We start from the raw sequence: 14,305 nt of genomic DNA on the forward strand, positions 1-14,305 counted from the left end.
CATCAGGTTCCTGATGGCTGCTGGAATTTTTAGCAAATAATGGACATGGTCAACCTTGGTTTGATCTGACAATACGCTTAATGTTCTTAAGAGGGAGTGCATAGTGGTCACATGGCACAGATTAGATTATGTATTGCATTTAATTCTACCCTTTCTCCAAAGACCCCAAGACAATGTATAAGGTTTCCCCTCCCTCTCCCCAACCTCACAGTAGTGTGTTGTTGGTTAGGCTGGGATGGTTTACTAACACATCCTGATTCAGAAGCTAGTAATGTATACACAGGGCTGAAGTCCACCCACCAGTACCATGTGCAGCTTCTTGTGCTATTAGGGGTAGATGGTATGAGCAAATGTCATTGCTCCAAGCGTCATACCCAATTCTGCCCATCTAGCTATGATCCATCTACCTTCCCTATCTCCAGCTCCACTCAACCCAAGTTTGTTTCAAGCAGAACTGGTTCTTGTACAAGTAAAAAAAAATCTCCTGAACCTACAGTGATCTACTTTTACAAGAACTAAGACCTAGAGGCTTCTAGTTTCAGTCTGTACTTACCATCTGTATAGGGTTGCCAACCTCCAGGTGGAGATCTCCTGCTATTACAACTCCAGCCAATAGAGATCAGTTCACCTGGATAAAATGGCCGCTTTGGCAATAGTACTCTATGGCATTGAAGTCCCTCCCCTCCCCAAACCCCTCCCTCCTTAGGCTCCGCCCCCAAAACCTCCCACCGGTGGTGAAGAGGTTCTGGCAACCCTACATCTGTACCTTTAGGGATCACCTGTTGTACAAAACTGATTATTGTTGTGAAATATCTGTCAGGGACTGGGACTTACTGCTCATGAGACAGAATTTAAAAGGTAACAAAAATGCTAAGAAGAATTCTGCTACCAGCATTTACTTTCATTCTCCATCCTTGCATACCTATCCTCCTGAGGCAGTCATACAGTTCATAACATTTGGTGCAAGGATCCAGCTTGCTTCACTGACCCTGGTTTGATGTATTGATAGTTCTTATATATCATGGGGGAGGGGAGCTAGAACGACAACATTATTTTTTACAGTTGTGGGTACTTATGGATGCTGGCCATTAAGTAAGCAAATACAGTTCCCTAATCCATATTGTGCGGCAGGCACATTACTAAACATTTAGTTAGCATAAGCGGTGTGCTAGGCAAGAATAAAGCAACATTAATATGGAATCTCTTACTGGCACCCTTTTATAAATAGCGTTTAATTTTGCTTGGCATTAGCTGTCTGGCATAGAGTGATACATATTCTGAAAACTGAAACTCAGTTTTAGCAGAGAACCAGAAGTATTGTTGCATTTAATGTTCAGACTCCTAGGATTCAGACCAAGGTCCATCTAGTTCAGAGGTTCTCAGCAACTCAAGAATCTTGATTTTTATGAAATATAAAACTGTAAATGTGGGATATAAATAAATAATTAGCTTTATTGGATGATCACAAGCTTTGGTGCTGTGGGCAAAGGGAGCAAGTCCCCCCCTTGGCACACCCACAAGGTGTGTTGGAAAGTTACAACACTGTAGTGTCATTGATTACCAATTACTTACTTTAATTGTACTGCTCATACAGCCAATTTGGCTCTGAACAGTGTCACACTAAGACTGAAGGGGGGCGAAGCGCCATAGGAGCCGGCATAACCCTGCACCTGCATCCGCTTTGCACTGTGATAAAGTGGCACAGACGACGGCGCAGGGGCACTTACACCGGCGCCAGGGAGCTATGCAGCAGTGTGGGCCGCAGCCCAGCTGCACAAGCAGCAAAAACCCGGAAGCGAGTGCCGGTGTCGGGGGGGAGGCATTCCTGGGATGTACCTAGGGGCGGAGCTGATGTTAGTCAGTTTCCAAGCCGCTTTCGGCCTGGGAATGCCCCTCTACAATGCAGCATTGCTATGTCAGTAAAATAGCTTGCGTAGACCTGTTAAAAGTCCATGGAAGAGTTTCATTGGTTAATAAAAAAAGTCTTTTAAATGTTTATTTTTCGGCTGGGAAGCCTCTTTAGGAATGGGCTGCCTGACTCAAAGAAAAGAAAAATATATTTTATATATATTTGTCTGTATAAACAATCCAGAATTAATCATTTTAAATCTTAATCAACTGTGTGTGTGGGGGGGAGGGAACTTGGTAGCCAATGTAATATTAAAATCCACCCCTGCTAAAAGAAACCTCAAATTATCCAATTCACACCTAGGGTCCTGGATAAAAGGTTTTATCCATCTACCACTTGCCACATTGAGCAGGTCACAGCTGAATAGAGAACGTTGAAGGGTGTCCTTTTGACCAGAACCACATTGACGCACTCGTTCAGAATACGGCACCTTATTTAAACGACCCAGTAGCTCCCCTGACGGAATGGCTTATTGATTACCAATTAATATACATGGATATTGCTGGACATTTAACAGATATAAAATTTCCCTAATTACTTCTTTCCTGTTGGAGTGTTTGAGTCCCCCTGCATTGAAGCACCTTTCTGTTGCAGGTTGCTCTGATGATGATGATGATGATGCATAGTGTCATCTAGTGTCAGGCGGGAGAAGGTTATACCAACACTGATCTACAGCATCATATTCAAAGCATATTCTGGACCCCTCTTTTAATCCCTAGCATATGTTTTCTTGTTTGTTTTTACATTGCAGATTGTTCAGAACCCGCATGGGTTTTGCGATCGGAGAGTAAACTGGGCATTGGATGATTGTTAGCTTCACATTTTTACTCATTTGTTCTTCCCAATTAATGGGGTCAAACCTCAACCAAATAGACTTTTATCCTGTTTGGGCTATTAGCCATGCTGTTCTCTGACCTGTTTGGACTATCAGGCATGCTGTTCTTTGACCTCCTAACTGCAGTAATAATTGGGAACAAAGGAAGGATTTAACGTTTTAGAGCTCCCTCGTGGAAAACAAGGTGAGGAAATGGCTGGAGCTGATCATACGTTTCTTCTCAGAGTATTCATCCTAATTAAAGTTGCTTCACACTGTTACAGGGAACCCTAGGAGGTAAAACAAAACTATATTACCACTGCTTTCTTTCATTTGGAAGACTTTTGAATGTCAGAGAAGCCTCTCTGCAATTTTATTACATAATGTTTACCTAGCCTCTTCATAAGAGAGAATATATTCAAATAGGTCCTATTCCAGTTAGGTGGTCTTCTCTTCCGTCCATGCTTTGTTGCTGGATATGTTCTGATAATGAGTTCATTTTTTTTGTTTGCTCAATTTATTTTGTCCCCAGAACTCCCCTAATATTTTCCTCTTTTTAGGTACCATTTATATTATGCCAAGGCGATTCACAGAGTAACATAAGTTTTTAAAAAAGAAGCAAGTTCCTGCCTCAAAGAGTTTGCAGTCTGTGGTGGAGGTACCATAACATGGGATGAATGTGCAGTTAAGGGGCGTGTGTGTGTGTATGTGTGTTCTAGAGTTGCCAAGTGCCAGGTGGTGGCTGGTAAACTACTGCCAATCAACCGGGCTGCCCACCGATTAGCTGAGGGCCGGCGGGCACCCCGTGCACACACGCACATCTGACGCACCTATGTCAATTCAGGGTTTACCCTGAAGTGACTTGGATGTTCTAACAAATTCAGCCGAAACTATGGTTTTAATAGAGTTTCGACCGAGATTGAGAGACCGTCCCCATCACTTCCGAGTAAACTGGAAGTGATGTAGGCATGTTGGCAGGTAGGCGCATTGAGCCAGGCGTGCGCCTGTGCCGCAGAAAACCTCCCACTGATCGACCGACGGGACCTGATAAGCCTAGTGTGTGCGTGTGGGTTGATACTAGACTAAAGAAGGTAATTTTACAGATGGGAAACTTGGACCAAACTGAGTTTGTCCCTTCTGTATCACCAAGGGCAAAAAAAGAAAAGCAAAACAAAATGTTGTTGGGCCAGTAAACAAAATTGGTGGCGGGAGGAGGGGAAAGGAGAAAAGGTTTGCGCTTGTCCAAGCATGCTTGGAGGCCCAGAGGCATTGCCAGCACCTTAGGTGGGCCTTGGCTCGTGGCTGTATAGGTCTGGGAGGTTTGCCCACCAAAAGTGGGCAAGTGACACCCCTACCTAAAGCCCTTTTATTGCATTTGGGGGGGGGAAGCATTGAGGAATTCATTCCTGAATAATATGAAGCATATACATTATACTTTAACATTTCCTAATTAGTTTCTGAGCCATCACCTATATGCAGGACACTGTAGTTTATATTACATTTTATCTGAGGAGCTGATTACTTTTGGAGGGGGATTTTTATTTTCAAGGCTGAGCAGAAAATGGCAATTGTTCTAGGGAAATGTTTATGTTTTGCGCCAGCATTATTAATCAACTTTCATGTGGTAAATTGCACTTTGATAGGATGAGGGTGGTTAATCTGAGATTTCCTTTAAGCCATGAGAGCCCTGGAAAGACTTTTGTGCAGGTGCAGGTTAAGACATGCTGATGCCCTAGACTATGTCAGGTTTAAGAGGCCCCATAGCATTATCGAAAATAATAATTGCCAAAAATGGCTGGGGGGAAAGCAAGTCGGGTCTGGGTTCCCTGGACCCGACTCATTAGAAAACATAATGTGTTGTTTGGCCCCGAGGCCCTAAACGGTAGTTTACTTAGCTTGTGCCCCACCCCCCGCCAGTGGCCAGGGTAGGGTTGCCAGGTGGGTGGTATTGGCGGGCAGTTGCCCTTCAATCCATCCAGCCACTTCGAAGCCAACAACGGCGCTTCTGGTTTTACTTCTGGAAGCGCTGCATTGCCATGGCTGCTTTTGCACATTAAATTGGCTGCAGCGACACAGCGCTTCCAGAAGTAAAACCGGAAGTGCTGTCATTGCATGTATGTGCCTGTGTGCACATGCGGGCACCCCAGCCCTGCCCCCTAAAACCTCCCACCAATCGGGAGGGGGGACCTGGCAACTTTTTTTTGCCATCAAGTCACACTGACCTATGGCGACCTCGAAGGGTTTTCAAGGCAAGAGACATTCAGAGATGGTTTGGCATTTCATGCCTCCGTGTCACAACCCTGGTATTCCTTGGTGGTCTCCCATCCAAATACAGGAACAACCCTGCTTAGCTTCTGAGATCTGACGAGATCAGGCTAGTCTGGGGCTGTCCAGGTCAGGGCCTGACAACCCTACTTGTCGGTAAATCTGCTGCTGTGTTAGTTCATTGCAAAGTCGTGAATTTATGAAGCTGTACTGAAGAACAGTGTGCCTCTGATCATGTATGGAGTACAGAGTTTAATTTCAGTTGGGTGTGATCAGTTCTGGGATGAGTTTTCATTAGAAAAGTCAGAGTCTGCATTTCATATGCATCAGTATAGAAAGACTTATTATCAGTGTGAAAAGTTGCGCTCAGTTACACAACACTGATGTGGTAGATAAGCTCTGCAGGAAGTTCTCGAATAAAGAACAGAAATATGCCAAAATTTTAATTCTTCTTTAATCCATGCCTTGAATTTTATTTCACAGCATATGACACTGCCTAAAGCAATAAGCGATGGTTCCTGGCATGGGCTGTATGAGCCTCATTTGGGGTAGAAGAGAGCGAAGAGGAATAGAAAGTAAAGACATGAGCATGATTTGCTAGAAAATAAATATATTGCCTTGCTTCTAATTCCCTGGTCTAAGCAGTATTCCTCAAGACAAGGTATTTAATTAGGAGCTTTAAGGACAAGACATACAGCATTATGTTGCTTTTTCACTTTGGTCCTTTCCGTTGGTTACTCTCTGGGGAGAAACCAAACTGGCTAGGCATCTCAGGCACGTGTGCTTTCTCACCTTGCTCTCTTTCCTCACATAAAATGTGCCAAATAAAGTGGGCTGTGTTTATTTGAACATGGCATCTCCCTGACCCAGCAGCAGTCCATCCCTGGAGTGAAAAGGAAGATATATTATGGGGTCAGGGAAGACCACATTCCAGGAAAGGCAGTAGAGCCCTGTCTGCCTGCGCTTTCGCTCCACGTGGGAAGGGCAGAGGGAAGAAGAAGAAGAGTTGGCTTTTATATGCTGATTTTCTCTTCCTTAAGGAGAATCAAACCGGCTTACAATCTCCTTCCCTTTCCCTCCCCACAACAGACACCTTGTGAGGTAAGTGGGGCTGAGAGAGTTGAGAGAGAACGGGGATTAGCCCAAGGTCACCCAGCTGGCTTCATGTGGAGGAGTGGGGAATCAAACCCGGTTCTCCATATTAGAGTCTGCTGCTCTTAACCACTGCACCATGCTGGAGACACTAAACCAAGCTGAGATTTCTCTCTGCAGAATAAAGAGTGAACAGGACCTTTGTACAATACTAAGTTTGATGCACTTGAACAATATGATCATAGAATGCACACAGTTCTACTGTTGCTGCTATGTATGTGTTTCCTTGTGGCTCTTACACAAAAATCCCAATAAATTCAGTGGCATTTACTACAGATAAGTATGGCTAGAATTGCAACCGAAGTGCAATCCCAAATCTACTTAGAAGTCCTATTGAAAATAAGAGTATTCACTTTGTAGTGAATGTGATTCAGAGCTGGCATTGCCAACCTCCAGGTGGGGCCTGGAAATCTCCCGGAATCACAACTGATCCCCAGACGACATAGATCAGTTACAAAGTTTGGAGAAAATGGCTGCTTTGGAGGGTGGGCTCTATGGCATTAAAACTGAGGACCCTCCCCAAGCCCCTTGCTTTACAGGCTCCACCCCCAAAATCTCCAGGAATTTCCCAACCTGGAGTTGGCAAGCCTATTCAGATCCTAAATGGGGAAGGAGCCATAGCACAGTGGCTGATAGGGTTGCCAACCTCCAGGGGCACCTGGAGATCTCCCGCTATTATGGTTTATTTCCAAATGAGATCTGTTTCCCTGGAGAAAATGGCTCCTTTGGAGAGTGGACTCTATGGCATTATACCCTGCTGAGGTCCTTTCCCCAAACCCATCCTACTCAGGCTCCACCCCCAAAATCTCCAGGTATTTCCCAACCTGGAACTGGAAACCCTTGTGGCAGGGCATCTCCTTAGCATGCAGGAAGTTCCAGGTTCAACACCCAGCATCAACAGTTAAAAGGACCAGGCATTAGGTGGTGTGAAAGAACTCGACCTGAGACCCTGCAGAGCCCCTGCCAGTCGAAGTAGATAGACAATACTGAACCTGATGGACCAGCAGTCAAATTCAGTTTAAGGCGGCTTCAGGTATTTGGTCTTTTTGTTTTAGAACAAAGTAAATCCAGGAAAAGAGGAAGACCCAACAAGAGATGGCTTTACTCAATAAAGGAAGCCACAGCCCTCAATTTGCAAGACCTGAGCAAGGCTGTCAAAGATAGGACATTTTGGAGGACTTTGATTCATAGGGTCGCCATGAGTCGGAAGTGACTTGACGGCACTTAACACACACGCAAATCCAAGACCAGCCAGGCAACATGCTTCCATGGAAGCTCAAAAACCTACTACTTTTGTTTGCATGTAGTCATGGAATTCATCCTCCCTAATTTGAATACATGGATGTGGATGGTAAACTTTGTAACAGGTCTTATATTGGGCTCAGGATTGCTCATGAACCTAAAGTATGCAATCAAGCATCTTTTCCCATTCTGTGCTTCATGCAGTGATCTAAAACGAGCATGTTATTTATTAACTGAGGCTGCTGAAATTAGTTCCCTTCTGTAAGACCTGAGTATAAAAATAGAGTGGGGATAAACTGCATGTTGAACACTTCATAAAGTTGGTCAAAAGACATGAATTCCTTTACACCTCCTCTGTCGAGAATTGGTTATGCATTAAGCTGTGATCAAACTTTCTCTTTTTAGATAGTGTGTGTATTCAGTATTCTGGTTAATGGTTTCCTATCTTGGCAGTGCTTAATTTTTTTTTCCTTGGCAGTTGAGCGTTATCCCTTGACTGGTTTCCTCACTTCTCTCTAATCAGCTCTGTGCCATTTTCCCCCCACTCCACACAGTGTATAAAATTCCCTCACAGAAGGCTGTTCTATATAAGTATTAATACACAACAGCTGTATTGATTTTAATGTGTAATGGTCCTGCATGTGTGCATATTGCTGTGTTTACACAGGCTAGACACAGGATTCGAGGGGGTAAAGGTTCAAATTTCTGCTCAATCATGAAGTTTGCTGGGTTATTTTCAACAAACCACTGCTTCTCAGTACATACAGCATTGCATTAATCTCTTAATGAAATTAATCTTTGGGATAGGGCAGAAGATGAATCTATATATATTAAATGGTGCTGAAAGGCAGTGTTGTAAGAATAAATCAAGATTTGTTATCAGTGGCATTTCAAACTGTAATGGACTCCTTCAGATCATGTACTTCAAGATGTTCCTGTTGTCGAAGCCTCCGCCAGCCACCCCAGCATAACATGGATCATCTGTGCTGGGATCCTTAGTACTGTATTTGGATGTCTTACTGGTCTTTAGTAGTGGAAAAAATTTACCCTCACAGTGCAATCCTAAAAAGAGTTACTCCAGTATAAACCCATTAGGATTGCACTGAAATAACTTGTGTCTGAAACCTATTATGTTATTCTGAAACCTCCTAATAGCTGGGGAGGAGTGAATAGCCTCTGTGTGGATGTAACTCTGGAAATGAAATAACTCTAGCTGCCAATGTCTAATGTTTATGCACATGTTTATCTAGGTGCAGTTCTGCAAACAGGCCAGGTACTTCAGCGTCACAAAGCTTACTTCTCTTGGAAACAGGGTTGCCAGCTCCAGGTTGGGAAATACCTGGAGAATTTGGAGGTGGAGCCTGGGGAGGGGAGGGACCTCAGTGGGTTATCCAGTAATCATTAGAAGCAGGAAGTCATACACTGTACGAACGGAACAAAAGTTCCAGTCGGAACAATCAACATAGGATCGCCACGACTCAAGAAGCAGACTCGAAATGGGATAAAATACCGGAACCCCATTGTTGGTGGCCTCTATGGACATTTCTATTGTGTTGTGTTATGTACCACAAATATTGAAAAGCCACTTTATTGTGAAAAAGTTTAAATTGTGATACTTGTTAACAATTGTACAGCTGCAAGGTGCTCCCTTGCTAGCTGGCTACACACTGTATTTTACAAGTGTCAAGGACCTAGATAAAGGTTGCAGTATCCTGAAATAGGCTTAACAGCTTTTTTATGCCATAAGTGCTCAATTTTTTGATTTCACAGTCTCCTTCGGGTCACTAGTTATTTCTCTTTGACTGCCAACCACCTGGAGGCTGGCAACCCTACTTGGAAACCGGCTCTTCTGACTTTCTGGAATCACAATGCTGAACATAAGCACTGAGTTAGCGTCCTTTCACTGCCGCACCAGTCAGTGCACCTGCTTTTCAACATGGTGTGACGCTGTGTAAGCAGCAGAGTCTCAACCCATGGGCTGCCCTATCCCAGTCAGCGCACAGAGAAAGACGGTAGCACCTTTCGCTTATTGCCAGTTCTGGATTATCAGTGGGGCAACCCTTGATTTTTGCTCCCCTTTTCTGGAATCATTCTCACCTTTAGAGGATGATGTGGCTCCAGCTCCCTTCCTTTACCTTTGCTTATTCTCAGCTGGAAGGCAAGAGTTGCCAGGCTAAACATCCCGTCTTTGGATTTAGTTACATTCAGGGAGGTGGGAGAGATTGCCACCTTGACTTGATGAGGCGTCCTTACTTGCTGATTGAAAAAGACTTGGGCACGCAGCTGTCCTAGGTTGATCTAAAGTGAAGAACATGGACCACGTGTAGCTAAACTGCAGTATTTGTGCGAGAAGTGGCATAATCAGTGGAGGAGGTAGTTTGCTTAGACAATAGCAGGCAACCTCACAAAACCTAACTATGGGGGTTACCGCACTTGTATTCCCAGCGATGTATTAAGAGTTTGTAAATGTTATAAAAACTACTGTTCGCACTTTCTATGTCTTCCCACCGATGTATTAAGAGTTTGAAAACGTTATAAAAAATACTATTCGCACTTTGTTTGGCCCCTTTAGCTGTGAAGACGTCTTCCAACCATTTATAAGCAGTGGTATCCAAAAACCCTTTTAAAGCGGTGTTTTTTTATAACATTTTCAAACTCTTAATACATTGCTGGGAATACAACGTGTGGTAGCCCCCATTGGCATGGTCTGACCTGCTCTCATAAAGGCCTCTCTAACCCTAAGCTGCTTTCTGCTTCCCAGCTTGGTGGACTAGGTCCAATCATAGCAAAGCAAAGGGCATGTGTTGCATTTGGGCTTGCCCAGAGACAGTGCGAGGGGGCACTCCTGGAAAAGAGAGGGCCTTGCTGGGGTTTCCCCCTTCATGGCTATGGCTGGCTCTGTACCTAGGGTTGCCAACCTCCAGGTACTGGCTGGACATCTCCTGCTATTACAACTGATCTCCAGCCGATAGAGATCAGTTCACCTGGAGGAAATGGCCGCTTTGACAATTGGACTCTATGGCATTGAAGTCTCTTCCCTACCTAAACCCTGCCCTCCTCAGGCTCTGCCCCCAAAAATTCCCGCTGGTGGTGAAGAGGGACCCAGCAACACAATCTGTACCCCTAGGCCTAGGGTTGCCAGGTCCCCCCTCTGGATTGGCGGGAGGTTTTAGGGGGTGGGGCTGGGGCAATCAGATGTGTGCGGGGCTGCACACGCATGCAATTGCTGCTCCGGATTAGCCAAATGGATTGGCAGACAATTGCCCCCTGAAACCACCACCTGGCAACCCTACCTAGGCCTCAGCTTCAGACAGCAAGGGGGTTTATGGGCCAGTTGCCTCTTCCTGTGTGCCCTGCCACTGCTCTGGGTCTGTGCCCAGAGAGATAGTAAGGGAGTCCTCCTTGGTCCTGTCTTGCTGGGACATAGCCCTGGCCTCACTGTTCCACCTCAACTGGATATAATGCCATAGAGTCCACCTTCCAAAGCAGCCATTTTCTCCAGGGGACCTGATCTCTTTTTCCTGAAGTCCAGTTGTAATTCCGGGAGATCTCTACCTTTTGGCCCTGTCCTTCTGGTCAAGGCTTCTCTCAATCCATGGTACACTCCCCTTAATCCCCAATTTTGTGCCCTTTGAGTGATTGCCAGGATACCTAGTTGACTGGCTGTCTGAGCCTGCATCTTCCTGCCTTGGTGCAGTACTGACCACGCTTCTTGCAGCTTGCGGCTTGCCTACCCTGTGAATGCATCCTCCAAGTCTTCTCGTCCTCCTGTAGCCCCTTTGTTCCTTCTCTTAGCAGCTCCAGGGCCTGGTCACCTGAAGGCAGGATCCCCTGACAGTACAATAGTTATTACAGCATCATTGATGTACATTTTTGAAAGAAACAGCAGGATGAGTGAGAAAGACAGAAGAGGGAAGGAAAGGGGTGACTAGCATATTGAGAGCGGATGTAAGCAAATTCAGTTGAGCATCTCATGCTTCATACTTAATAGCACACATGCCAAAAAGAGTAGCTGCAACTGACCTGGACGATGTAATATTATGATTATTAGAGGTCCCTCTTCACCACCGGCGGGAGGTTTTTTGGGTGGAGCCTGAGGAGGGTGAGATTTGGGGAGGGACTTCAATGAGTACAATTGCCCAAGCGGTCATTTTCTCCAGGTGAACTGATCTCTATCAGCTGGATATCAGTTGCAATAGCAGGAGATCTCTAGCTAGTACCTGGAGGTTGGCAACCCTAATGAGTACGCTTAGATTTTTCTTGTAACTTCAATTATTCCATTCATAGTTCCATTCGTAATTTGTAGCAGGGTGTCAGCGTTATGTTACTGCATGGAATCTGTTCCAACCTAAAAGAGATAGGAGCCAGGGGAAAACATCCAAGGTGTTAGATAAGCAGCAAGGCAGCAACTTTGGGTGGAGAAAGATCAAAACCACTCTAAGAATTGGTCTTTCCGCAGGGCACATACTGGGACTGCCATATCCTAAAACAAATCTAAAAGAAAAATGGTGTCACTTCTGTTAGAAGAAAAAAAATCATTCAGAATATTCTAGCTTCATTGTTAGTCTAAATGTCATGAAAACTATCTGCCAGAAGGGGAAGGAGAGGAGAAAATACTAATTTCACATATGGCAAGAGAGGACGACACATTTCCTTTCCTGCATTTTTAAAACAACTTCTCTGTTTTGTCCTTAGGGCTGCCAGTTCTGGATTGTGGTATTCCTGGAGATTTGTGGGGTGGAGCTGGGGGAGGATAGGGTTTGGGGAGGGGAAAGACCTCAATGGGATATAATGCCATAGGGTCTACCTTCCAAAGCAGCCATTTTCTCCAGGGGACCTGATCTCTTTTACTTAAAGAACAGTTGTAATACTGGGAGATCTCCAGCCACCGCCTGGAGCCTGGCAGCCCTATATTGTCCTCTTCCCATAATTTGTCTTCTTTTTGAAAACTACAGTTTGGTGAATTAGCCGCCTCAGTTATACTTTATTTAACAGAATGCCAAATGCCATACCTGGCAACCAGCAAGAGCTGTGACGTCACTTCCAGGGAAAAAACTGGAAGTGATGTAGGGTAGCTCTAGGAATCTCTAGATGCTTTATGGTTTTACCATACCCTACATCACTTCTGGGTTTTCCCTGGAAGTGACATTGCGGCACACATTAAAGTGGGAGGCTTGGTAGCCCTAACTGGGTTGCCAGGTCCCTCTTCGCCACTGGTGGGAAGATTTGGGGGCAGAGCCTGAAGAGAAAACTATTGCTTCAACTCTGCTATTTCTAGGTTTACTAACTAACTGTATAGCAGGCGAACTTATATTTACCTAAACAGTACCTGGAGGCTGGCAACCCTAGTTGTACTAGGAGATTTCCAGCTAGTACCTGGAGGTTGGCAACCTAAGCCCTAACCACAACTGCTTTTTGAACACTGGCATGAGGGTTCTACTGCAGTAAGAATCCTAGGTTAAGAATTTTGTACTGGGTTAGCCTCTCCCCCAAAAGCACTTTTCTCCCAGCTGAGTTGATGTACAGTATCAGGGCATGCAAGTGAACAATGCAAGCACTCTGTAAGACAAGATTGTTGAATCCTTACTCAGTGAGACTAATGGAAGACATTCAGTGAGACTGATAAGAAAGACTGAAGAAGCTTTTTAATAAAGTGAAACGAGGAAAGACATCCAGAGATCTCGTTTCTACAACTGTGCAACTTGATTCATTACTCTGCAACCATGGAGATTGATTCATTACATCGTTTTGGACTTTCAGAAATAGGGTTGTCAGGTCCCTCTTTGCCACTAGTGGGAGGTTTCTGGGGCGGAGCCTGAGGAGGGCGGGGTTTGGGGAGGGGAGGAACTTCAATGGCATTGAGTCCAATTGCCAAAGCGGCCCTTTTCTCCAGGGGAACTGATCTCTGTCGCCAGGAGATCAGCTGTAATAGTGGGAGTTCTCCAGCTACAACCCTAGGTACAGAGCCAGCCATGGCCATGAAGGGGGAAACCCCAGCAAGGCCCTCTCTTTTCCAGGAGTCACTCCTTTGTGGAGGCTTCTGAATTGTTTGCTTGTAATCTTGCAAAAGGAGTCATTGGCTTTATCTATGTACTTAACTGGTTGAATGATTTTGTACTTTATTATGAATGGTAGATGAATAATTGGTTCATTAAGTCATAGGAAAATTGTTACATTATAACCTATAGGGATATGTCTTGGGGCCCAAGCATAATTTCTTAGCATCTGATACACGTGTATAATGCCCCCCATGCAAACAAACTAATGAAAGAGAGGTTCCTTTTTTATTTCTGAATTTATCTAAATAGACCATATCATGGTGATGACTTACCTCCCATCTTGACTTCCTCAAGACTCTAGAAAAAAGGAACCTATTATCTCCCCACCCCCCAAGCCTGGGCTGTGGTCAATGTCTAATTTAGCCGTAAGAAAAGACATGTGCGGTTAAAGTTTTCTTGATTCTTCTGGGGAACATCAGGCTATTTCTTTCTCTTTTTAAAATCATTTATCCTTATCAATATGTCTTGAACAGTCTTTGTTAATTTACTCTTTGAATGTAGGAATATCAAAGAGGATAGTGCCTGAATGACATTTTTGAAATAATTTGCTTAATTTTCTGCTCCTGGATGTCTAGGAAAAATCCCATAAACTTAATTCAATTGCTTTCTGATTTTGTTTTTAGGTTAACAAAGCCATTATCCTTTGCAGACTGTGTGGGAGATGAGCTACCATGGGGATGGGAAGCTGCATACGACCCTCAGATTGGTGTCTACTATATCGACCACATAAACCGTAAGTGTTTTCTCTAAGTGCTGTATTGATTATATAAGAAAGCTTAGCCAGATTGGACTCTGTTGTTAGACTCTTTAACAAGGACTGGAAGAAAAAAAAAAGATTTCTTATGAGACAGCTGAACTCCCCAC

General features: G+C 44.5%; 1 protein-coding gene across 1 annotated transcript in view; it reads left to right on the forward strand.

Annotated features, from left to right (window-relative positions):
• Positions 1–14,305, forward strand: part of WWC2 (WW and C2 domain containing 2) — a 136,827-nt gene that overhangs the window by 33,992 nt on the left and 88,530 nt on the right. Inside the window, exon 2 of the mRNA XM_056855200.1 lies at positions 14,065–14,174. Within this exon, the coding sequence (XP_056711178.1) occupies positions 14,065–14,174 (110 nt within the window). The remainder of the gene's footprint in view (positions 1–14,064; positions 14,175–14,305) is intronic.

The sequence above is a fragment of the Euleptes europaea genome, chromosome 9 (genome assembly GCF_029931775.1).
Source record: "Euleptes europaea isolate rEulEur1 chromosome 9, rEulEur1.hap1, whole genome shotgun sequence".
NCBI classification, from domain to species: Eukaryota; Metazoa; Chordata; class Lepidosauria; order Squamata; family Sphaerodactylidae; genus Euleptes; species Euleptes europaea.